This window comes from Lampetra planeri, chromosome 18, assembly GCF_965212315.1.
Source record: "Lampetra planeri chromosome 18, kcLamPlan1.2.h2, whole genome shotgun sequence".
NCBI lineage: Eukaryota > Metazoa > Chordata > Hyperoartia > Petromyzontiformes > Petromyzontidae > Lampetra > Lampetra planeri.
The window spans coordinates 692,072-718,549 of NC_136124.1; the positions used below are offsets into that span (position 1 = coordinate 692,072).

General features: G+C 44.1%; 1 protein-coding gene across 1 annotated transcript in view; it reads right to left on the minus strand.

Moving 5' to 3' along the window:
• Positions 1-17,809: 17,809 nt before the first annotated feature.
• Positions 17,810-26,478, minus strand: part of TUNAR (transmembrane neural differentiation associated intracellular calcium regulator) — a 29,404-nt gene continuing 20,735 nt past the window's right edge. Inside the window, exons 4-5 of the mRNA XM_078602662.1 lie at positions 22,883-23,119; positions 17,810-19,569 (exon numbers count right to left, since the gene is read on the minus strand). Of these exons, the coding sequence (XP_078458788.1) occupies positions 19,279-19,569; positions 22,883-23,119 (528 nt within the window). The 3' untranslated portion in view covers positions 17,810-19,278. The remainder of the gene's footprint in view (positions 19,570-22,882; positions 23,120-26,478) is intronic.

The following is a 26,478-nucleotide window of genomic DNA, read 5'->3' on the forward strand; positions in this document are numbered from 1 at the left end:
ATTATATCGGATACTCTTTATGAGTATATTTTTTTCTTTCAACATAATTCGCAGTGCTAACGACTGCATGAAAAAAATGCGAGTTTGGAAAATTTGGTGACTTTCAAAGGCAAGTGTCGGTCAATAAAAACAAAATTTACCTCAGGAAACACAAAATAAACCTTTCAACCCTATCCTCCAGGTCTGTGCGTGATATTTTTCCAATGGGACTGTTATTATAATCCATTTCCAAACAACAAAAAGTAATTTGCAAGATGCTTTTTTACGCAATCCCCAACACCAAACATCGCCAATGCATTCATTGTGAATACATTGCATAAATTGTGCATTTCGATTTCCTGAATCAGCCACACCTCTGCTGTGAAAAATTTTAGAAACAAATGTTTGCAGACACCCACCCAATTTTGAAAGTATACGTTTTTGTCACTGCAATTTACTGAGTGTATTGGTGATAACTTAATAACAAGAATTTGTAATTATGTACACGAGTGATGAATTCATTGTACAAAGGCCCTTTAATACATATTCATCATCCAGAGTAATTTTGCTCAACTCTAATACATGTTCCAAAGTTATAAATGAGAATATAATGGTAAAAGTGCAGCACTACAATTACTTGCTCACGCCACAAAAGGGCATGCACTAGAGGGAGCTAAAGAGAGCCACATTCGAGGGCACTTGGGCCTACTCTTCCACGCTGACCAGACGTCTTGGAAGAAGCGGGAGTACGAAGAATTTACCCCTTTGCAGTTGCGACCTGCCGATTAACTGTGGCGGTCCTCTGCCGGGTGGACAGAGGCGGCGTGGGGGATTATAAAAACCTGCACCGTTGTTTCAACCGCCGCTGTTGGAAGTCGAATCGTACCGGTGACTTCCTGGATTGCAAGTCCAATGCACTCACCGTTACACCATGGCACCACCCTGATAAGGTGATATGTGAAAGCACATCTCATCGGTGACATTTAAAATATATTGCCATTCAAGATTTGAAGTTTTCGTGATTTAAACGTCGTGATTTAATTTTATTTTTTATGTTTATTTTATTTATTATTTTCTTTACCTTCGTGACTTTACCGAAATAACCAAGAGTTTATAGCCATTGTTCACTGATATATTAATTTCAATTTATTTATGTTTAACATTTTATTTTACATTTAAACCACGTATTGCTTCATTAATTTATTGGCCTAATTTTATTCCAGAATTTATTTCCATGTGGATTAAAATGTTTCAGTTTATTTAAATTAAATCGCCAGATGCACAGCTGACATGCAAAATCTCATTTACAGTCTGTTACAAGTGGCAGAATAGGGTCATACGTGATTACAGAGTGGAGAGATATTCAAGATGTGTCACCAAAAACATTTTTCCACACTATGGTAAATAATGTTATGTTAGAATGAATTGCATTAGAGATGCAAGGCATTTCAGGTCATTATAGCAATGTCACTACATGTCAGGACAGAAATGTGTTTTTTTTACGTGAAGGAATTTTGATGGAAGCGATAAAATGATTGTTCGACAAGACAGAGTGATGAAGCATATCATCAACGGTGCATTTACCCAGAATTACCACCCATGATATCCTAGATGTGCAACGCCTAATCTTTGCTTAATGGCAGTTATTAAGGTAATAATACACGTATTGGATTATTATTATTATTATTTTGTATGCGTATATGTTTGGAAACGGCAGTGGTGGCAATAGTATAACACGCTGCTTTATGAACTTGGCCACTTGAGTTGTATCCGCGGTCAAGGCTAACATCAGTGGTGAGTGATTTATGAACCTCTCCTGGGCCCCCCTTCAACAACCAACAGTAACCAGCAGGACGTTTGCCCAAATAACCCCCATGACCAACACAGCGTGGGAGGAAACTTCATCCAGCAGTGCAGTGACACGAGGCCTGTTATGTTTTATATGATAATTTGAAAATCAATGACAGAATTCTTTCAAGTATTTTTCACATTCAATGTGCTTCTATCTTTTTTTAAATAAAATATATGGTATATATACTGGATAAGGCACCTTTCAATTGCATCCTGTGAAGAGATTCGCATTATTTGTGTTCGATTTAATTTAAAGCTATAAAAAGTTGATGTTTTTTTTATTACGCGAGTAGATGGCAAAAGTTAGACAATAAAGTAGACAAGATACCCACTTGTACGAACAGTCTCATAAAACTGTAATGCCATTTGTCACTCATGATGACAACCAACCATTCTCAAAACAACCAATGTGTCCACATGTGTACACTTTACAGGTACATGAGAATATCACCCGAATGATAACAAGGGTGTTGTTTGTCTATGATGTTAACTAGAACGGGGATCGACAACCTGTGCCTGCATGCGGCTCTTTAAGCACTGCTTCATGACTTTATTCATTAAGGACCACCTTCTCATATTCACCTGCATTGCGGTTCTTGAAATATTGATTCTTTTTTATCGAATTCAAAAAAATGGCTCTTCTTGTTACTTTGGTTGCTGACCCCTGAACTAGAATTGATGTTTTAATGCCTCAGCGCAGTCGATACAGTTTCTGTGCTGATGTTTCAATAACACACACACACACGTAAAAAACGATTCCCCACAGAGCCTACACAGACTGTTGGGGCAAGTGTTGTTAGCGATCACCTCTGCAGGTCGGCACGAACACACACGAGGGGGAGGGGGGTGGCCAACACTGCGTCCAGTCGCCTTTGTCACCCCGATGCTGATAATTGCACACCGTGCCAGGCCCTCATTTAAGGCTGTGTCGACCTAGGGGAGGTCCAGGACTGGTTCAAATATTCACCACTGATGTTGGCTGTGAGTGGGAATCGAACTTAGTTTGGATCACCGCGCAGAGCAGTGCTAACCTTTCCTTCTTGTTTGTCAATGCAATCTCAGAATATCATAGAAGCAACATTTAGCCCACGCGAAGGCTGGAAACCCCCTAAACAAGCCAATCCCAGCGCGACCCGGCTGATGATGCTCATGGCGCTGTCGATGTCACCAAGGGCTGCCCATCACCTCCCGTCCAGCGGCACACATGGGAACCGAAGCGAGACTTTTTTTTCCCTCAACTATGTCCGTCTTGTTAGAATAGTTGAGTAATCTAACCGAAAATATGGCAGAGTAATAAACTGCGTCGCACATCACGACGAAAAGTTACATTTTGTGAAACCACCCATAATGGATCCTATCCAATAACGGTGCCCAGCATTATGCCCCCATCCTGATTGGCAATGAGCGAGACAGCACGTGCGTTAATTAAGCGTGCTCATCGAGCATGCCAGGTGATTTCTAATTTTTCTGGGATTAATCCCAACGGCTCAAGTTGGCTTCCTCTCGTGTCAGGAGCTCAAGCCAACTTGGCAGACAGTAGCTGGCTCATGCACCACACTGCTGGATTCTTGGGTTGGTTAGCGCTGTGGGTTGCTGGGTTGATGTGGGGGCGGCGAACGTGGGGGGAGCACGGGGTATACGCCTGCAGTGAAACAAAAGCAAGAGCAGCATCTGCATCCACAGCTGTTTCAACAAAGAATCTACTCTACTGATATTCTTAGGTTTTTTCGGTAAAGTCACGTAGGTAAAACATCAAAATTAATGAAAATAAAATAAAACAAAAATCACGACGTTTCGGAGGCAACACAAGTCTCCGTCATCAGGTGGGACCGTCACAGCCGAATTAGCTGCATCAAGTGAGGCAATGATTCAAGATGTAATCCCTTATAAGCAAGTTGAAGGGGGGAGGAGAGGGGGGGGGGCTCATCAGAATGTGGTAGCCAATGAATGGAACGTATCGGGAGGGAGGGGGGCCCCCCTTCTAGCATGTGCACCAACAGGTGCACCAACAGTTCCACATTCACTCTCTTTTAGCCCCGCCCCCCCCTCTCAATACGTTCCATTCATTGGCTACCACATTCAGATGAGCCCCTCCCTCCCTCCTACCCCCTTAACTTGTATTTAAGAACTTGTATCTTGGAATATTTGCCTCACTTGATACAGTAAATCTGGCTGTGACGGTCCCACCTGATGACGGAGACTTGTGTTGCCTCCGAAACGTCGTGATTTTTGTTTTATTTTATTTTCATTAATTTTGATGTTTTACCTACGTGACTTTACCGAAAAAACCTAAGAATATGATTCCTTGCAGTCACGAAAGCTTCAAATCTAGAACTACTCTACTGAGTTCATTGCAAGATCTCGCGATAATACACGCCTGTCAAACAATGCCAGACTGATAATATATAGTTAGCGCCACGGTGTTTGGCCAGGTTATACAGAGAGGGTGAGCTGTGATTGAGCCCCCAGCTGTCATTTCCCTGCCACCGGAGTTTGGTCACTAGAGCCCCGTTACTGTCAACGGACTTCCCAAGATGGCTTTGTCTCCCCATTCTGTGACACAGTCTAGTGTCCAATATGCAAGTGAGGAAACGAATTATTTTCATTTTACACCACTGGTCTTCATTGATGATTAGACCTGTTGGTGATTGGTGCTTCGGCAGAACCCTAAACTCATCATAGAGAAAGTTGCGAGTTCAATTCCTGCTTGTAGTCAACTCAGCCCACCACTCCTCTGGGGTAAGTAAAATGGGTGCGACTGTGACGGAAGTCAACTCTGATCTTTTTTTGACGCGTGAGCTGGCCCCGATCCATAAGAATGTGAAATTTACACCATTAGATGTGGTTCACCAATGGAGCACCACCAAATAATGATTTAAGAATGGATACACCCTGACTTTCAACTTCAATTACAAACTAAAACTAAACTTTTTGTTTTAGCAGTTAAGGCCCACTGAGTGATGTAGCTCTTGATCAGAGGAGACCTGGTCACAAATTATAGCTCAATGAGGAGGCTGATCATGTGGAAATTTATAGCAGCCAAACTACTCTAATCGCATATTTCTAAATATGCAGGGAAACACCTGAGGACACTGAGAAGAATCCACGCAACTACGGGGAGAACATTTAAACTCCAAATATACAGGCGTCAGGGTCGGGATCGAACACACGAACCTCCTGCATATCAGGCGATGTAGTTAACACTTTGACCATGTTAATACCTGAGAGAATTTGCATGTCGCCTGTCATTCTAGTAGGGAGCTGTGGCACAGTTGTGAGAACACTGCAATATGAGCCTGGTGACCTAAGTTCGATCCCCACTATTAGAATCAGTGATTATCTGAACCGATTTGAACAGAGAGGCTGAGTGGATGTTACGAGAACAAAGGGAAGCTACTGACGATCTGCTGTCTGTTTTACAGGCTACCTATGAATAAACATCAACGTCAATTCACAATCGTCAACTCCAGAGCCTTCTCCGTAGTGTTGTGGCATCTCACAAGAGGCCGTTTGAGGAGTGGGGGAAAGGGACTGCAAAGTTGACCCTAAGGTTGTCTCCGGTTCGGACAAACAACGGTAGGAGCTGTTGTAGCACTCGCCCAATCGTCTGGTAGAAGCTATGCGGGCGATCTTTGTATCAGTATTTGTAGAACATAAGCTCCACTCAACGTTGGCATGGCCCAATTGTTATTTGATTTATGCCGAACTGTAATCAGAATTATGTTTAAATGATGACAGATGAAGTCATCCGCATGAACTTTCACCTCATATTGCAATTGCTTTCGAAAGAAATGAGACGTGGAAAATATTGCTCTATGGTCTCTGCCAAGCTTGCAGTCAATGGCATCAAAAACTAATTATTACTATTTTAATTACAATGACATTTCTAATTACTGGAAGGGCATTCACTAATGTCACATTGTTCATCCTGCAAGGCAGCACCCAATGCCATGGATGAAATGTTAATATTTATTTTATGTAATATTCTATAATAAGTCGTCATGGAATTTTACATAATACCACACTGGATAGCTGCTATTTAAACCACTTTACATAATGTCATCGTCAGAGTGCGTCTACGTGCATTAAAGGGAGAATTTTGATAATTTCCATTTCCTTGTTTAGTTTTTTATATCATCGTCATCATCCACACTGCACCGTGCCCCAGATATAGACGCATTTTAGTACACATTTTCTGTCCTGTTCATGACGTGAATTTAATGAGAATACAAATTCCCTTCGACCCTTTGTCTCTATTACAGAACTCAGGATAGATTAAGTGTAGGGGTCCTGCATCTAGAGACGTTTTGTAAGAATATTGTAAATCATTTTCAAAATGTCACCGTCTTTAAATACAGTCGCACATACATATCTAAAAATGCAGCACATACATAAATGAATACATGCATCCACACGTACTTACGTCCAGTACATACGCGGAATGTAACTAAATCGCCCCCCTCGCTAACCGTAACATTTCCCAAATATGAGGTTGCGATTCAACTGAAGAGTCCACTATTGTTTGTCATTGTGGTACAGATAGCATCTTTTTGGGGCAGTGATATGGCCCAGCTGTAGTGCGTTCCCCGCTTGTTGCAGAGGTGCCCCGTTCAAATCCAGTAGGCTGCACTGGATAATATTTTGCTCGTATCAACTCCAACGTACACGTCGTATAAGAGATGGTATAGATCCCATGTCGGCATCGGAAGAAGAGCCTGTGTGCCGGTGTCACGGTCCACATTTTCAGAAATTGAATAAGGGCTCGCAAATTACTTCATTGGGAAGCACATAGCAAGTCCCACCACCACCCCCACCGCCCCCTCCCTCTGGACTGCGAAAACTTAGCAGTACCCTCATTTTTAAATTGCAAATCAACACGAGCCCAGTACAAAGCACGGGTCACAGAACAAGAGGTGGCGGGGGGGGGGGCAGAAACTCGGCGAGTAACAGCCCAAGATTGGCGTGCCAGGGACGTGACGAGGGAGGGAAATCGGGCTCTCTGCCCCCATCCAAGAGGGGACGACAAGCGGGAACATGAAAGTTTGATTGGGGAGGGGAGGATGAGGGGACAGATAACGAACATTGCGGGCAGAGAGAGGGGGCTGGAAAAGGGTCCCTCAGCGAGAGTTTTGAGACTCGGTGAGGCATTCCTTGGTAAACAAGTGTAATACTATTTCGTAGCTTGCAGGTTATATGTGAAGTAATTCCTTTCCATAGTGTATACAAACCGAACTGTATTGATTCTTACACGCACTATTCTATGCATAAATCAAGCATGTAATAATCCGCCTTAATCGTTCAACTAAAGCATCGGACGAACACAATCGAGGGTTGGACTGTAATGCAACAAACACATCTCATAGCAGAGTGTGAGAAAGTGTGACCCCCCCCCTCCTCCATTGGGTAAAGGACAAAAACTTTATCTTCACGGATCTTTTTCAGAAAGCCCAACATCTCTTCAGCAGCCATGATCAGACAGAATTAAATAAATAAACATACAATTGAGGAACATATTCACAATTATTTCATTGTTGGAGTGAGTGTTGTTCGCAAGCACCTGTTTGCCTGCACAACTAAACTGAACTCGTTTTTATTTTACCAGGTAAGGCCCACTGAGCTATATAGCTCTTTTTCAGAAGTAACCTGGCCACAAATGATAGCCCAACGAAGTGCCTTATCACGTGAAAATGTATAGCAGCCAAATACTCTAAAGGCATGTTGATTCTAAATGTGGAGGTAAAAACCAGAGGACCCGGAGAAAAATCCACACGGCCATGGGGAGAACATGCGAACTCCAAATATACAGGCGTCAGGGTCGGGATCGAACCGACAACCTCCTGTACACCAAGAGAGGTAGTTAACATCCCATATATAGATCATATAAGCCACAGCAAAATAGCACCCATGGCCAGATGCCTCTGCACTCCAGAGCACTGTGCTAGGAGTTCCAGTTAAATTAAGTTGACCTCAATATAAAACACAATCTAAATATATATTGTTTTATTATTAAAGCTAATATTAAATGTTCTATACTAATATCATAAAAGCCTACTCAGCAAATCAATTTCTATGCCAAAGAATAGAATATACATAATACACAACGAAGTTCCCCTTAATAGAGACCTTATTATTTGATGCTCCTATTATCCATGACCCAATCGATGCCCAGAAAAGACGACTGTCATGTGTATTTATTAACGGGGTTGAACGGTGGTGCAGTGGTTAGGGCCATGCGCAGTGAACCCGCGTGGACTGAGTGCAATCCCAGGCCACAGCTGAACGTGAGCGGCGAGTGAAATTTGAGTCACACCTTCCCCCCTCGCAACCACTTCACCCACCCGCACCGACCGGCGTGAAATATGGTCAAACAACCCCACAGCCAACAAAGGACTTCATCCAGCATTGCTTTCACAAAGAAGTATAACGTATTACTTTTAAATTACCCAATGTGGATAATAAAATATATTTAATCAAACGTGAGTCAATTCACTTGCACACAGTGGTCTACTCACGACAAATTACATCACAGAAGTTTTTTTTGGTTTTTAATTCTGCAGCAGTCCACTTTGATAACGTTCAACACCATGACTGGCTAGAGGTGGGACTCAAACCTCCCAGTAGAGTCTGCATCGAGTCGTGTTCCCCGGCGGATACTTGAAAGTACTTTGCGTTCCATCATCTCATGTGCCAGCCACAAAACTGTCCAGATGGCCCACGATTTTTCCTGTGTCACACCTTATCAAGTCGCCCATCCATTCCATGAGTGGGCTGCACGTGGGGAATGATTAAAATGAGCTCGCTTGCATTGATGTAGGGAAGGGCAACGAATACCCACGCCACAGGCTTGTCAGTCTGCCTCATTAGGTTGCCTTAGCTTCTAAGTTGTGGGGGGGGGGGGGGCATTTATATTAAATTTTGCTACGGGGGGGGGGGGGGGTAACATGGGTTCTGCACTGTGCTTTCTGTAACCCTCCACGTTAAATCATATTAATTGGAAACAAACAGCCTCATGCACCCTGCTAATCATCGCGTGACAGGGTTTTATATATGTATATATAAATCAGGGTTTTCATACCTTAAACCGATTTGGTCAATATTACAACATACGCAGTGGCGGACGTGTTGGCGTGCTTTAGTTGCTCGATGGTTGCGCGCACAAATGATTGGGAAAGGTTTTCTCAGGGTTAGAAAATAGCAGCCTTTCTCACCTACATCGTCAGGCTGGTTTCATGGTTTAAAAAAAAACTCCCCCCAAAGCGCGAATAAACGTTGGCGTTGCTAATTAAGTTCTGAATTTACGCCAGTCGGCCCTGCATGGACACGAACTCTTGACAATTCTCGACGGAGTTTCACATATCGGCGGTGACATCATGTTGACGTCAAATGCTCAGAATTTATGAAGCTCTAAGCCAGCTGTTTACAAGTTCGTTGTAAATTATTCACGTCACTTCAGCATGCCACCCACACGCACTGCAGAAATTCACGAAGGGCCCACCATAGCAGAGCAGTTGGTGCTTGGTGTGCATTTGTTTCCTGACCTTGTGTGTGGTGGAGTAGCTGGCGGTCGCTGAACACCATGCCTGGCCAGCGTTGTCTCTTCTCCCAAACACTTGTGGATTCGAGTGCAAGATTTTAATCAGCTGTGGAAAAGGCTTAGGAGACAAAGGGGGCAAGGTATGAGAATGGCAGCAAAGCTCGTCAGATACTTACATACTCAGCCAATTTTAGGGTCTTAAATTCACATCTGTGGTTTACAAACCATCATAAACTTACTTTCAATTCGTTACATTGAATTTTCTAATATTGATGCAATTTGTAATGTATTCGGAAGTAATGAAATCGCAGCTCAAACAAAAACTGATGACGCCCAGGTGTTTTATTGCTTATATTTGTGTTGACATATCAATTTCCCCCAATACAATAACACACTTTGCTATCAGCATCAATCCATTCGGATCTCTCGCATAGCAGTGCAACCTCTCGTGTTAGTAGAGAATGGCCCACAGAAAGTAGATACCACAGAGCTCCCTCTGAGACCCGTCTAACTAGCCACCACTGGTCAACACGGTAGAGGGCAGAACTTTGCCATCTGCTCTGCATATTAGAGGAATGTATATAGCATGACAGTTACAATTATATTTCAATTCTGAGTAGTGGAATTTAGCCAAAATTTATTTCGGAAACAAATTGATTGTGATGTTGTTGTTGTGTAGTCACTGGTCATCGGGCTGAGGCTTAACATAGTGTATGAAAAAACATTGTGTTTACAATTTAAAGTTTATCTATCATTGCTATGTTAATCAAGATATCAAAAAAATAATTACCTTGTAGAACCATAACAGCATGATTTATAACTCTGTGAAGCAGAAGTCACATAAAGTGGCCAACAGTAACAAGGCATCAACAAAACGATAAATGATGAATATGTCAACGCCGTGTGTTTGTTAACAGTAGCGTGTCAAAATAAGTCTCCCACTGTTTACAAAAAAACAAGTGTGCTCATGCATTACAGCAGTCATGGATGTCATTGTGAAAATTATTTTGAATATGGTCTATTAAGAATGCATACAAACTTAATTAATTAGTATTGCTAAATCCAATTCATAAAACGTGGCTTGTAGAATTAATGACGAAACAACTTGTGAACAAAACGATTGGTGGCAGGGAATGTAATGACATTGATGTTGCTTGGCATTGGACAGACCCACACAGCATTGGGGCAAGCTGTTGCGTTTCAAACTGACCATACCTGTGATCGAGAGAAGCTCTCACAACCCCCCCCCCCCCCACGAGTCTTTGTGAGCGTCAACGATGCCAGTGCAGACTCTGGCATCGTTGGTGATGAACATGAAAACTTCCAATATCATCATCAGGCAGCAGCCATGATATTTCCCCTGCTGGATGAAGACCTCTCCAAGCCACTGTCATCTTCCACGATCCTGGGATGATTATACGTCCTCTCATTAGCTTGAACATTTCTCATACCGGATACTTCCCGTCTCTTACGCTCATCTGCTTCTTGCACCATACATACGTGATGTCATCTATGATGTACACGTATTGGCCTTCATCACTGCTATATATGCATAATTATTATTATATACATTGATCGTTTTGCCGTTGGGTCGCATGAAGTGACCTGATCAGCTAATAATGCTTGCTCATCATCATCATTAGCCCAGGCCCATCCACTGCTGGACGAAAGACTCTCGGAGCTGCTGCCAGTTATTTAACTGCCCTGTTGTTGAACTCAAATTTCAGCTTGGGTTTCTTTGTGCCAATCATCTGGCGGCATGTTGTGAACACTTTCAGGCTTACCAGATCAGTGAAATGTGCGTCACAATAGCTAATGATTTCGAAAAGCGAATGATCTTCAAAGAGGATGAAAGGCTTCGCGTGACGACTGATTCCCAAAGCCAGCTGGAAAAGCCACCAAAACAACAGCTTCTTGCGGAACATCCATCTCAGATGACCGAATGTCGTCTGCACTGCTATTTTGTCACTATTACAAATTAATGCAAGAACAAGGATCACAATAAATCCTGAATAGCGTCGGCTTCAGTCTAATAAATTGGGGGGGGGGGATGTATTCTACAGCAAATGTGAATGACATTCCCAGAGACAGAGAGAGACAGGCAGGCAGATTGTCAACATAACTCATATTGCATCCGTTAATTGTAAAGAGGAGACACAGATATTCCTTTAGTCAATTTGCATTTCAACTTGTGTGTGTGTGGTATTTTTTAACACGTGATAAATAATACAGCGTCGTGCCAAAACATTCACGTCAAATAATCGAGCGCACACTGTACGCTGTGACTGGATTCTAGGAAAGTGCGGAGGTGCCTCTGGAGAAAAATATATTTTAAAATAAATAAATAACCACATTGCCTTTGTCGTTTGTACCCACCAACGGTGGACCATTGGTTTTAAAGATAAATATGACAAAATAAATATTACAAAATAAATATTACTATGCTCCACCAATACATAAATATTACAATGCTCCCCAATCCCTTCGAGTGCTCCCAAAGAGCGGATGCCGCTCACAGTGAAATGTGGGAGCCACGTTGTGTTTAAAAAAAACACAACCTAACTCCACTGTCATCGATTGTCATCCAGAAAAAAAAACTCGTCATCTCATCCGGCAAACGAGGGAGGGGATTTATCAACGGGGAGTGATGGAGGGTGTCCGTTGCATCACGTCGCTGCGGCGCGGCTAAGTCGAGCAATCTTTGTACCGAATTGTAAAATCGCCTTGAAGGGAACTCCCCCCCGACTCTCCCCCACTGCCCCCCCACCTCCCCTTCCTTCGATCACGTCGAGCACCATGCACCGCCAACAGCGCCACTATGGGAACGCTACGAATCCCCCAAGACAATTACCCTGACCCACGTACAGAGGACGTGGGAATAATAATAATACTGGCTGCAAATCTGGTGGATGATTGGATTAGTGCACTTTAACGTACCATTGTTAGGAGAGGGAGTATTTCACTGTTGATTTTAAATAAGTGTGCCTGCAAACTATGCTTGGTCACGTTATTTTAACTAACAGTTCAATTGAATGTCTTTCCACTCACCACCTAACAGACAGGGGTGTATCGTAGATGTCATCCCTGTTGGTGATCTCGAGCCAGTGATTGCACTTATGGAGAGATTGTTACCTGACATGTGGAATTTCCAACAGACTCAGACCACTTGTATACATGCTGTGCACGTAATGAAATTCACAAGAGTAATTGTAAAACACACTCGACACATTACATAACACAGTATAAATCATCTTATATTATTTTATGTGGGGGGGTGGTACATTGATCCTGTTTTCTGTGTTTTAATCCACACATTTTACTCAAATTATCCAATGAAGAGGCAAGGATCAATGCGGACAATAGGATTAATGTTCCGCTATTTCTGGGTTACTCCCCTTACCCGCTTCATGTTGCTGTGCCATCGATGCCGTGGCAATAACTTCATTGAGACTCCAATCCGTGGAGCAATCCCACCAGCACCACCATCATCATGATTATCATCACCAACACCACCATCGTCATCATCGCCACAAACACAATCGTCGTCACCATCATCGTCACCAGCATCGTCATCACCACTATTGCCATCACCAGCAGTATCGTCATAATCATCATCGCCACCACGACCACACCGGCACCTCACGCATTGGCGATGACGTATTTCGGACTCTCCGGAGTTCCATGCACGAACAGTGCCTTTGGGCATTCCCTGGCCATGGATACGTGTGCGTCGTAGAAAGGGGTTTCCAACAGGTCGAGGTCACTCTCTGTTAACCGCACGATTGTTCCAGATAACCGGGAGGATTTTCTGATTTTCGTGAGTCACATCCGCACAAAGTCTCGAATAACCAGAATAATGGAACGCACATTAATAGGGAAGGTGCCGTGAATCACGTGGGGTGGACGTGTCGGGTGGACGTGAATCACGTGGGGTGAACGTGTCGGGTGGACGTGAATCACGTGGGGTGGACGTGTAAGGTGGACGTGCATCACGTGGGGTGGACGTGTCGGGTGGACGTGCATCACGTTGGGTGGACGTGTCGGGTGGACGTGCATCACGTTGGGTGGACGTGTAAGGTGGACGTGATTCGTGTAGGGTGGACGTGAAATAAAGCCGGTGGATTAAAGGGACTCGGGTTAGAGGAGTTGCACCGTACTTAGAAACGTGCCTTCTCAATAAGCATAACATTCGGTCGGTATAATTCCTTTAGGATTCCAATGTTCTTGACTGGCCAACTCATAAATCGTATTCATTCTCCTTTAGGATGGATTACATAATTAACATCCTGAAGGTGAAATAATCACAATGATCTTGTGTAACAACAGCATGGCTCTCTCATAAAAAAAAATATAAGTAAATAATATAATGATGCAATTTATCATGTCAGAGCGTTGCTTTTTTCCCCCCAAACAATTCCAATCACTTCCACACCGCCCACACTTTGTGTATTCGCGACCAAAAAAGGTAAGTGCTCCCGACCGAATTGTAAGCACACATTTTTCAAACTCAAGAAATCAGCCTGTGGTGCAGAGGAGATGTAAGACGCACCTGCCACAGCCATTTCTCAAGCCGCATTGTTTCGCGATCCCCCGTCCAGGGTCACTCCCCCACCCTGCCCACCCTCCTCGTCAAGGCTTTGTTTTTTCTTACGGGATCAATATCTTGAGCAAAAAAAAAAGATGCCTTATACCAGCGTGGCGCTACCAACTAATTTACGAGCATTGGTTTTGGAATCGATTCTTATGAAAAATAAGTGTTTGAGCACCGTGGCTTATTTGTTTCCTTTGCAATGTATAAGTATCCACATCTGAAATGGGAAAATGTGTTTCGTTCTTCACCCGTTCAATCGTTTACCCCATTCATCACCCGCTTGTCAATTAGTTTGGTAAAAGGTGAAGGTGCAGACCTGCAATCCTTGCTCATGCCACTGCTGGCAGAAGGGCTTCCACTGAAGTGGGCTCTAGAGCGGCTCTCCGGGGGTATGTGGACTCCTCTTCCACACTCGCCAGACGTCTTGGAAGAGGCTGGAGGAGCCACATATTGCCCCCCACCACTCGCGACCTGCGAATCGACTGACTGCGGCGTGCCTATTTACACCGCTCGGTGGACAGTGGGAAGTTAAGAAATGCCCACCGTTGTTTCGACTGCCACGCCAGGAGATGGAAGCAGCGACTTCTTCATTGCAGAATAATGCATAGAGTACTATATAATAAGCCAAGAATGTCTGTGTGTACCGCGCATGACGTCACCCCACGTCGAACAGTCCCCCTCATTAATAATCATCATAAGGTGACGTCCTCCAAATGGACCCCCCCCCATTAATAATAATTAGTGGGTGACGTCACTCTGCATGGGGGGGCGAAGCGCCTCCTCCCCCCTCCTCGGCGTCAACTCACAACCCTCACTACAAAGGCAGAACCCTCACGTCACGTGGTCTCCGAAACGCTATTGAGACATCGAAGTAAAAAGGACGTCATGATGAACAAGGGATTATAACCTTTAAATGAAATAGGTCTGTGTCACCGCGCCCTTACAAATTGCACACGAATGGATGCAATGAATATCACATCTGCTTTTCGATTGCAAGTTTCAGATTTACTGCAATACACCCATCCTAGGACTGGCAAAAGGCGAGTACTGTACATATACAAGAGTTAAACGATCAACCGATCATCCAGCAAAACACTTTTGATTGGTTGCAGGCCATGCGCTGGCCAGCCAATCAGAACAGGGAGGGGTCATGGGTGGTCGCCTTGCGTAGGTAGGGGCGCACGGTTGGGAGGGGGGTTAGGGGGTGGAGGGGGGCGTGGTGGGGGGCGCGGGGGAGGGGTGTGCGAAGGGGGGCACGGGCAGGGGTAGGGGGTGTGGAAGGTCTTTGCAGCAGGTGCTTGCATTGGGATTGTTTGACCGATTCATTAATGAGCAAATTACCCAGAGAAAATACACATGTCGTGAGTGAAAAACTACATTCTGTACTGTAATCTCCTGGCCATCTCGGAGCCCAGCAGATTCATAGTATCACACACACCGATCGGAGTAAGCTGAAGAGACGGGTTAGGACGTGAAGAGATGGGGGTCATCGACGCTTTTGTTAAAGCGAAATAAATCAAGTGGAAATGAGCGGGACACGCCGTGAGAACAATTGAAACAACTGACGAGGAATAACAGATTCAACTAACTACGGAGTGGAGACCGGGAGAAGGCGAGAGAAGCAGAGGAAGCCGGCGCAAGAGAAGTCAGGAGCGAGCGAGACGACGTCACAGAGTTCGGAGGCCACCACTGAATACGAAAAATTAAGCAACAAAATGGGAGCGAAAAAGTTATATGCTGACAACAACAATAACACAATTAAATTCCACATTCCCGTGACAGGAGTCAATTGCTCCAAAGAACAACGACTGTTGACCACCACAATGGTCATCTAAGTATTCGACGCAATTCCACAGCGCAACGGAGGCAGAGAGTGGCATTCCTCGGAAGCGCAACACTGCCACTCGGCGCCTTCGCCCTCGAGTGGAATAACCTTGAGGATGGAGAGAGCCCAAGGAAGTGGCCACGTGCCATCTCCATTGAGCACTCAGCCACCACGGCAATGAGTGAAGTGTCGATGGGTTCACACCGTTGTTTTTCCCAGAATGAAATGAAGTAGTGCACAGCCCCCACTACCCCCCCCCCCCCCCAGTCGGTAAAAGAAAATATGCCCAAACATGTCTGTACCCACGGATAAAAGGGTTCGGGTTAGAGCAAGAGGCCAACACGCTGCACCCAAGTGGGTTTCACGAACAACACGAAAAAAGAGAGACGAGCCAGGCAGGGATGAATGGACTCAGCAGGACGCCTTCAAAGCGGCCGCTGCGTGTCAAGGAATAGTAGAAAGCGAAGAAGACCAACATGAATGTCGCACTGCGCGGAATTGCATTCAAATTAGTAGCGTGTGCGGTTTTTAATTACCGATGTAAAACACGCATTCTTAAAGTGACAATGAAAACCGACCGCCGGTGTTTGTTCTCGAGCGCGTCGGTGTGCGTGCATGTGAGCGGCGCATTTTATATGTAATAGTGGAACTGATATTGAATTCAAATGAGTGCCGCGCACGTCTATGAGAATTACACAGGAGTTAATTAGCACTAATGAATAGAATGCAGTGAATCTCATTCTAACTCTTTGTAAATATATTCTAACGTATACATTTTTGATGCAGCAATGAAATCAGTTTATTTCGCAAGGGGAGATCAATTGTTACACCACGGGATCACGAGAGATGGCGGCGGCGTGAGGGTGCCCTTCATCCAGCAGTGGGTTGACCAAGGCCGAGGACGATGATAAACACTTTTAAGTATTACGTCTTCAGATATTTTATCACCGATTAATCAAGCACAATATGTTGTTTGTAATACATTTGGTGAAACCGTAAATATATATTTTCTTTTCTTTTTAAGTACTAACGAATAAACGCTAACTTTTAATAGGCACATTCAATTGCAGGAAATTGACACAAAGTATTTTTTACTAAGAATCTCTTTTCGGGTTAAATCTGTATTCAATTTGAAACCATTAACCCATCTCAGATGTCAGAGCTTTCTTTGTCGAAATTATTTTACCAAAATATGCACATTTTTTCGTCGCACTAGAACCTCTGAATTATATCATCACCACATCAAGCTTGTAACCGATACAACCCCTGGAAGAAGAGGTCCTCTATTATTTGGGAAAATTTCCTTCGGAAATCATGTTGGACATTGCCGACTTCTTGAAAGACCCAAGTCCACTTTTGTCCCTTCCATTATGAGAAAATGGGCAGACGCATACTGTTGGATGCTGTAATTACCTCATGAACGTCTACAATTTTTAAATGTGTGTTCTCTTACCAGCTCACATCCCAGTGAATAAATACAGCTCAGGTGACCTCTCAGCACCATACCAGGAGGACCGTGCCCCAGGGCATTGGATGCCAAGCCCGGCGGGGAACTGTCACACAACCCCTGCCCTTGTCTGTATCACTTGAAGACAGCACCGGCTTTAATGACGCTGGACTGGTGGCCCATCTAACTAACGCAATATTCTGCACTCTGTGTCTGCTGAGAGATAATGAGCGTGTGGCGAATGTTAACGCTGTCGACCAAAGAACAAAGTCAAATGAAACTTCATACACGCACCGTAGTGGAGAGCGGGGCTTTCGGGTTATTCAAGTAATGGACTGCTCTCACAACTGTCAGTTCGATTGCGTTACTAATCGGAAAACATGAAATATCTGGAAAGAGTGTAATCTCCTGTTTCTCACATGTGCCACTGGACGGGAGGTTAGTTGCGGGGCTTGGTGATGTCATCGGCCGTATCGCGCTCGACACGGCTTGTAAGGGCCTTGATAGCCGAACACAACCCAACGTAGTCGATGATACTTTTGTCGTAGATTCGTCATTTTAATCGACAACTTTACCCAGCTCTACCGCACGCATTTATTTATTTCCCGTTTTTATTTATGTGAGCTGTGCATCCTCAGATCAGTGGAGACAACACCCATCCAAAACAAAAGTCTCCTCTGTCTGGAGCTGGTAACATGAGACTTAAACATCTGGAAGGACTTTCATTTAAATGTCGTCTGTTCTTTTACGAAACCTCAATTTAGAAGACGTTACAAAGTAAGTTTATTTGACAACATATGACCGCAGACATTAATGATTATCCAATAAAGTAATTTTCTGTTGAAGGTAACAATGACATGGGAAAGGTTTGTGAAGTTGTTACAATGCATTCTGCCACTTGGTATTTCACTGGAAATGTGAGGCTGCATTAGAAAAAAACGCTATTAAGCAAACATAATGTTTTATTTCAAACAGCAATGTCATACAGCTGTCTCCCACCGAATATGAACGTAGTAATTGTTCTCATGAATGTCATATTACACATTAACTGGATATAAAGACTATATACTAATTTAAAGCTACATTTCACCACATGATATACAAAAATCTTAATAGTATTTCCATTTCGTTAATTGGGGTCTTGAAGAACAAAGCCACCTTCAGTAAATGGCTCCATACTCCTCGTGGTGTATGCTGACAGTGTGTCCTCACAAGCTCCACACAGCTACGTCGGAAATGACCTCGGACTGATCATGTGATGGACACACATCTCCATGGAAACAATAAAGGCAGCTCTGTAAACTTTGTTTTCTAAATCATCACATTTTAAATGCAAAAAAAACCCCGTTTGCTCTGGGCCCTGCCCTAAGCACAGTTTCACTGGCAGCAGAACCATCAACACTGCGTCTTCATTTCTGTACTCATAAAATAGTACGGATTTAAATTTTACAACACAACTGTTTGCCAAACGTTTGCTGAACATTTGTTTAAAGCGCGCAATCTCCTCGTGGTGCAGCAAGCGCGACTGCGTGAGCACAGCGTCTTTGTGTCGGGACGATAAGCCGACGACCGAGATCCTGTAACTGTTTTCACGACAATAGGCAATTACGAGGCGCATGGTGGGGCAAATGGCTCGTTGTATACATTTCAGAAACTTGAAAATAATTGGAACATTTTTCATTTTGTGCTTGTAAATTGTCGATGATTTGACCGTACGTGGACTTGCTCCCGTGTTGAGTGCAATCGGTAGGTTGATGCACCTGGCCTCAAAACAGGGCCTGACATTTCAAATGAAAGACAACAAAAAGCAAAAGAAAGATCGGAAAACTAAAATTTGGACAAAAACACGACGTGAGTTTTCTCTTTCAGGGAAAGCCGATGAAGGCATACACATTATAAGTACTTCCGACTCTCTTCTGAAACGGAGTTTCAAATCCACGCGCTGAAGGAGCCGAAGCGTTACGTCGCCAAAGACGTCGCAGCTGACCAGGCGAGGCCACCGCTCACAGTACCGTACGTCCACAGCGCGGGGGCTGAAGGCGCGGAGAACCTCACGTGGCAGTGTAGATGTAGACAAAGACAATGACCAGGAGGTTGAGCACGGTGCCCACAATCCCGAGAGCGGCCAGTATCGACTCCTCTTTGCTCTCCTCCGCTCTCCTGCCATCTCCCTCCTCCACGTGGGCCCCGGCGCCCGCGTGGGGAGCCGGCAGGGGAGCGTGGTGGGCGGCGGCGGCGGCGGCGGCCACGGCGGCAGCACTCGGCGGGGCCGTGCTCGCGTTCCCCGTCGCGTCCGCCTCTCTGGTGCCCAAGCGGTCTGGGGGCATCCTGCCGGTGACCTGCTGCACATTGACGACACGACCGCCGACGTGACGGCACGAGTTCTAGAGTTTGTGATGCACTTTCTGGGTACCCCCCCCCCCCCATGTCATCCCGATTGTTTCGATCGGTGTTATCAGATGAAGTGTCCATTCGTATCTCTCAAAGAGCATTGCAGATCTTTTGAGTTAGAGAACGGGCCATAGAAGCAGATATGGCAAAGCTACCTCTGAGATCTCTTCAAAGGACATGTCTATGCAGTTGAGGAAAACACTTTCTCCTCTGCTGTGCATATTCGAGGAATGTTCATCGCAAAACAGCCAAACATATATTTAATTCTCAGAGCTGGACATTAATTAAGTGCCCAACCAAATTGAATGTGATGTTTTTTTTGTGTGCAGTCATTGGTGACTGGGCTTAAGACCAGCAACTCCCTACACTCGAAAGACTAATCACCGGCAAATGCGTGGATTCAAAACCAGGATCTCATCAGTGCCGACTCAGCGCTCTGACCTCAACCACTCAGCCACCGCCTGTTACGACACGATTCCTCACGTTAATCATGCCCTGTGGTCTTTACACAAATCAAAATCAATGTGTCGTCATGTGCAAATGAGTGTGGAGTGGTTTTAATCCTCATTTATGTCCGACATCCAGTGGTGCAAAGTCCACTTTCCCATGCCGTGTGCCAGTTTATCCATAGCACACAACCTCTGTTGACTAAACACAAAACTGTGTTCATTTTATTGACCCCGAGAGGATCGTGAGCTGAGCCAAATAGCCCAATCGGGAATTGAACCCGTAACCTCACAAATTTGAATCAGGCCCTCTTCCGCAGTGACACCCATCCAGACAAATAGTACATATTCAATATACCGGAGTGAGCACAAAGAACCATTCATCGTTTATTTGTTGACCCACATTGATGTTGCTTACAGCCAGCCAGCCAAACCACACCCATATGCGCAGCTGTGCAATTGAAAAAGAAGTCGATCTCAAATTTGCTCGGGATTATACCCATAAAGAAATATCAAATGTATCAATTTATGAGCAGCACAGACATTAAACGCATATAAGGTACAACCGTGTATTAATCCACTGCTGGATGGAGGTTGTTTGGCCATACTTCACCATGCTGATAAGTGCGATCAGTTGAAAGGGTGCCCAGCATTGATTCTGATATCACTCCACACGGATGATGTAATCAATGGCCGGGAATCGAACTCAGGTGATCAAGTTCATAGCGTAATTCCCTTACGACTACACCTCTACCACACGAGCCCAGTCGCACTGTGTAACATTCGTCTTGAGCTTGTGTGCCAGTAATTCCAATGATCGTGAGCATGATGCATGGCGATGATTAATGGCTCAATGGGCAAGATGATGACCATCATGAACATCTCCATCATCATCAGTCGCTGCAACATCTCATTACATTCTCAAACGCCAACAATAATTTGTAGTAATCCTTGGCATTGCGCTTATCAAAATGATTATAATAAGCGCCATGGTGACTCTGTAGAGCTTTATTATTGGATCTGTGCTTTTGTGAGCATTGTCCTCGTCATCAACCTAATAACGACCTGTAGACCACATGGGGCACACTTGTCCAACGATATCTATGCTTTATCAATCCCTCTCCACTGGAAATGATATCTCTGAGACAAGCCGTCCACATCTCGTATCCAAGCTGACACAATAACAAGGACCGCTCTCTGTTCACACAGTGGCCTTCCCCTAGGTCAAATTCCAGCTCATTTGGGGGAACACCACGACCTTCTCATGTTTGACAGCCTGAGGAAAACGACCAGCCGATCCAAGTGTTCTTCTCATCACAATACGTTTGATTGCACCCATTATTAAGTGGATGCGTATCGACACGAATGTGAATTGCCATTGATAGCATGCGCTGCTCCAGGATGACTTCAAAGCCACTGGGCTATGTTTATTTATCAAATTAGAACGGCATTAGATTTTTTTTCTCTAATTGCAGCGTGTCCGTGTAGTTTGTGTACTAAGCTCCTGGCATAGGTGATGATTTAAACACGTCTAATTTTAAGACACTGATGTTAACATTTTGCTGGATTTTATTCAACTTTATTTAGGTACATGTGATTTCACTGCCAATGCTCGGAAAATTACAACACTAATTCAATTGCATTTCCTTTGGCTGCTTATTCACATTTTACGTTAATATCTTCCACAGTGAATGGAAATGAATATTAATGCTAACCAATCATGTAAATAGTATCAAAGTTTAAACCAATGAACAAAATACATGTAATGTTTAAAATGATCAAATTAAAGATTAACAATGGATCTATGGCACACTTAACTAAAATTAAAATGACACTGAAATACTTTATTACAATCTTTTGGCATGGATACATTGCAGTCTATTAATTTATATGTACAAAATGTAAATATATATGCAGGCCGCCCTGGTTATATTTCTGTGCACCTGGTTTATAAAGTCCTTATGCGGTTACTCTGACAAATCAGTCCCTTTAAAGTCAAAGTTTTTCTTTGCGAGCCACAGCCATGCGTAACAAACAAGCTGAACATCAACGACATTAATTCGAGTCGCTGGTCTGGTAACACTACAACAATGGGAGCTGCTGTGCTGTATTGTTAGCGCCAAGAAGCTCAGCTTCAGAGGGTCACTGGTTCAATTTCCGGGTGCGGCAGTTTAAACAATGAACACGTTTCTTAAACCCGCGCCCCGAAACTGTCCACCCAGCAGCATGAATGAGTACAGCACAGCGAGTCAATCAGTAGTCGGCCATCACGTGTGGCGGGGTAAAGTGAGCGTGCCTCTTTCCAAGGCATATGACCAGTGTGGAAGAGTAGGCCAAATAACCTCTAGCGTCTAGAGGGTCTCTCGAGTGCGTCCGCCAGCGTGGGCAAGCAATTACAGGGATGCACCTGTAACCTTTAAACAGTACAGTACAACAATTTCGGACGGGTGAGTGCAACGCACATGGAGCAAATACGTTCAGCAGCAGCAGCAGCAGCCTTTTGTTGAACTGCAGCTAAAATCGCACTCATGTGCTTGGCATTTGCTTTAAATGCAGGTACATTGCTCACAGAAGTAAACACATTTAATGTAAAGTTACTATCATACGAATGGATGATGATTGACGACTGGGTCGTGAATTAAACAACCTCGTACTTATGCAGCAGCAGCGCTGCAAAAAAACCGTCGAATGCTCCGGTTTATTGCGATCAAATTTTGTGTTGCAAATCAAATGTACAACGCGCACATTCAGAACAAAAGGTGCAACATTAAAAACAAAACGCCAGCAAGATATTTCACAGATAGCAAAAGACACTTACCGCATTCCACATAACTGTGGGTGGAAAGCTATTCATCACTTGGCTTGCAATCACCGTGTGGCAGATTCCATCGGAATGACGAAGTTTTCGGCAGGAAGCCTCTGCAGCCCGAGCGCCGGCAGGTCCAGGGGAAGCATCACGACAACATCCCAGAAGCGGCCGCGTGCTCGCTCCCCCTCGTGCGCTCCTGCTCCCTCCACCAGTCAATGCCTTAAAATCCTTTGCCACGTTTTGTTCCTTCCGTGTGGCATAGCAGGGCAAAGCAAGACAGCGTCGGGATATAAATACGATACATCCGAGGCTGTGATGAATCTAAAAAAAGTTTTAGGAAAGAATCGAAAAATAAATTGTCGGAATTGTAACTATAAAAGAATGAATATTATTTGAGAATATTGCTTGACGATGACGATAGCATGGGGGAGGGTGAAATAAATCGCAAAATGTAATTGTTCAACAAATCCTTTTGGCTCAGGTTGATGTATTCCTGGCTGTTGTGCATCAATGCCAACAATAGATGGTGGTACAACAACAAAAAATCGGGAAAAAAATCCACCACACTTCACATCACGGCTTGTGGGGTGACAGCCAAAACCATTCCCGCGAGGCAGCTGAAAAGACGAGGAAAAAAATCAAAGGATTTCCATTTGTGTCAGATCAAAGACAAGCGAAATGGTATGGAAAGTTCTGATATCAAGATTCGGATGTTTTTTTTTAAGACTATTGTTGATTACTATTGTTATTTATTTTAGGAGGGGAGGGGTGCGGTCAGGGGGAGAGAGTTAGTCACAAATATAATCTCCTCCCCACACTTCCCGCACCACCAACAACAACAAATACCATGGTGGTACCAATTTCAAGGAGAGACCGTTTCGGGGGGCTGTGGTCAACGCTGACGAAAATACGTGGAAAAAAATCCATCGCTCGGGGTTTTTTAATTTTTAGGTGAAGAGGGATGACTGCCACAGCTGGCGCATGTGTGCCTCTCCGCTCATTCCGGGGTGCGCGCGCGTGCGTGCGTCCGCGTGCGTGCGTGCGCGCGCGCGTGTAGCCTGCGCGTGAAGGGCAGAAGAGGCGGGCGCACCACGTGTCGCGAGCCCCCGAGGAGGAGGAGGCGGCGGCGGGTAGTCCCTCGGCTGATTTTGCATTGCTCGCTCCCGTTACAATAAATCACCAGCGAGTGACAGCAAAGGAACCTCCGGTTGTTCAGCACAAGCACTCCACTTCTTTTCATTAAGTCTGCCTATCTCCCCTCGATTCCCATCCTCCCTCGCTCGCTCGCTCACTACCGCCCCACCCCCTTCCCTCTTGCCCCCCACCGCCACCCAGCCAACCCGGGCAAACTCTCCGCGATGTCTCCTCCCACTCATGACTGTCCAGAACCGACGCATCCTCGTCGACTCCAACCTCTCTACACCTCCATCCCCCTCCCCGTTCCACAATTTAATTCAATTTCTCCCACATTTTTCTTATTTGCTCTCTGCCTTTCTATGCGATGTTTTTTTTATATTTGTCCGAATTTGAAGCCAACGAGCAACGCTGAAGACGGACAAACAAGAAGTGTCTCATATTCTGCCGAGGGTTTAGGCTGTCACCAGCAGAATGAACACATTTTTAAATGAATTGTGACCAAAATTATCATTTGCAAAGAATCCCATGAGAACATTCGCAGTGCCGTGCACACAGTAACATGCAAGATATTTTCTTAATGTGAATGGATATTGATTATTTCATTCCAACACTTTGGCCATCATTTAATTTAAAAAATAGAATATTTTTATTTTCTTAACCTACATGACACTATTGATATTGTTGTCAAGCAAACCCTGTATCTTCCTGTACACCGACTTCCCACCTTCAGCATCATATTTGAAGATCAGAGCTTTACAATAATGGCCCTTAAATCCCCACTGGCCGATCTGTGTGTGCGTATCATTTATTCTTTATGGACATTCATATAAAACATTTAAAAAATTAATCATTTGTTTTTATTTATTTTATTACAGTGGCCTGAAAAATAGCCCTTCTGGCTAAATGATTTAATATTTTTTTATAAAGCAAGACTGGATTGGGGATTCCCAGTTGAAAAACAAACCGACCCATCGCAGCATCGCTGGCCAACGCAAATTCTCGGCTTTTATTCCGTTCTGCGAGACAACGTCTCGGTTCATTGTTATTCCGCTCCAATTAAAAGTTGTCCGCGCTTGGTATACAGGAGTGGTGTTTTAATCATTGCAGCACAATATCAACAACCTAGTATGTATTTCGCACGATATTTTTCATTGTACCTCGACATCTCTATGTAGCAGATGCCTCTCAAATTTTTAGTTTATAAGGAAATCAATAAGTCACGACTTCGAACGGTAATATTTCTTTCACAAGAGATTATAAGGATGCGTATAGTTCCTTTACACTCCGTGTCAACACGTGAACAAGCAAAGGTGCAGCCCTGCAACTGCTGGCTCACGCCACTGCTGGTCGAAGAGCGCTAGAGATCCTCTCTAGAGCATCACAAAATTGTTTAATTTTTCAAGATGTTTACAATAGAGATGGAATGATGCATCAAATCATCAGCTAATGATGATTATTGAGCACAAGATGCATGCCCAGATTGGCACGTGGGAGAATATATTCGTTTCAATTCGCGTACGATATATTTAATTGGTTGCCATCACTCAGGTAGTGAAAGTAATTGGAGTTAAATATCAAGCAGAATCAAATCTAGGATCGAATCGTGACATCCATCGCAGCAATTCATTGAATCTCCAGAGGGCTCAATTGTTCCACATCTAGTTTGAAGGCTGACAACCTATAACAAATATGCAAAGGGGCGTCTTCTACAGCTAAACATTACAATAATCCCAGCATGCTTTGCATGTCAAGTTGACATCACCTTTTTCGAGTGTTATTCTGCATATTCACGCACAATTTACGTTCGCGAATGAGGGTGCTTTCTTTTGCACGTCGATGTGAAAGTCAAATAATACATTTAAAAGTGTAAATGTATTCACTTGTCAGCACAGCTGCATATGCTTGTTTGTTGGGTGGAGGCCATGGTGTTACAATGTTTTTGACAGAAGCGTAAGGCGAGGGGTTTTTCCACAGAGCAATGAGCGCTACGCGACATTTCGCGATAGCCACTAGGGAACAGTTGGGAGGCAGACAAGACCGAGATAAGATTGACAGAGGTCACGGGCGACGTATGGCAGCGTGCCAACGTCAGATGACAATGAGCTGAATAAAGAAGATGTATAAATAAAACGATCCACTGTACATCCTCTCGACATTGTTGTGCAATTGGCTGACAGCGCGAATGGTAACATTTGCATTAAAATATGATTCTACAAACAAATGAAAACATTTATAAATATATATTTAAATAAAACCTGCAACCACCAACCAAACGCTAGACTTTGAAAAAATGCAGCTGTCCACATAATGCATTTGCAGCATTTTACTTTAAATGAGACAATTCTAGATGGCATTATTAAACAAATATCTCATCTGCTTTGAAGTCAAGAGCTATTAAAGCACTCACACCAAAAAAACTTCACTCCAACCAATCAATCCGACCAATGTACATAACAGAACCCATTTAT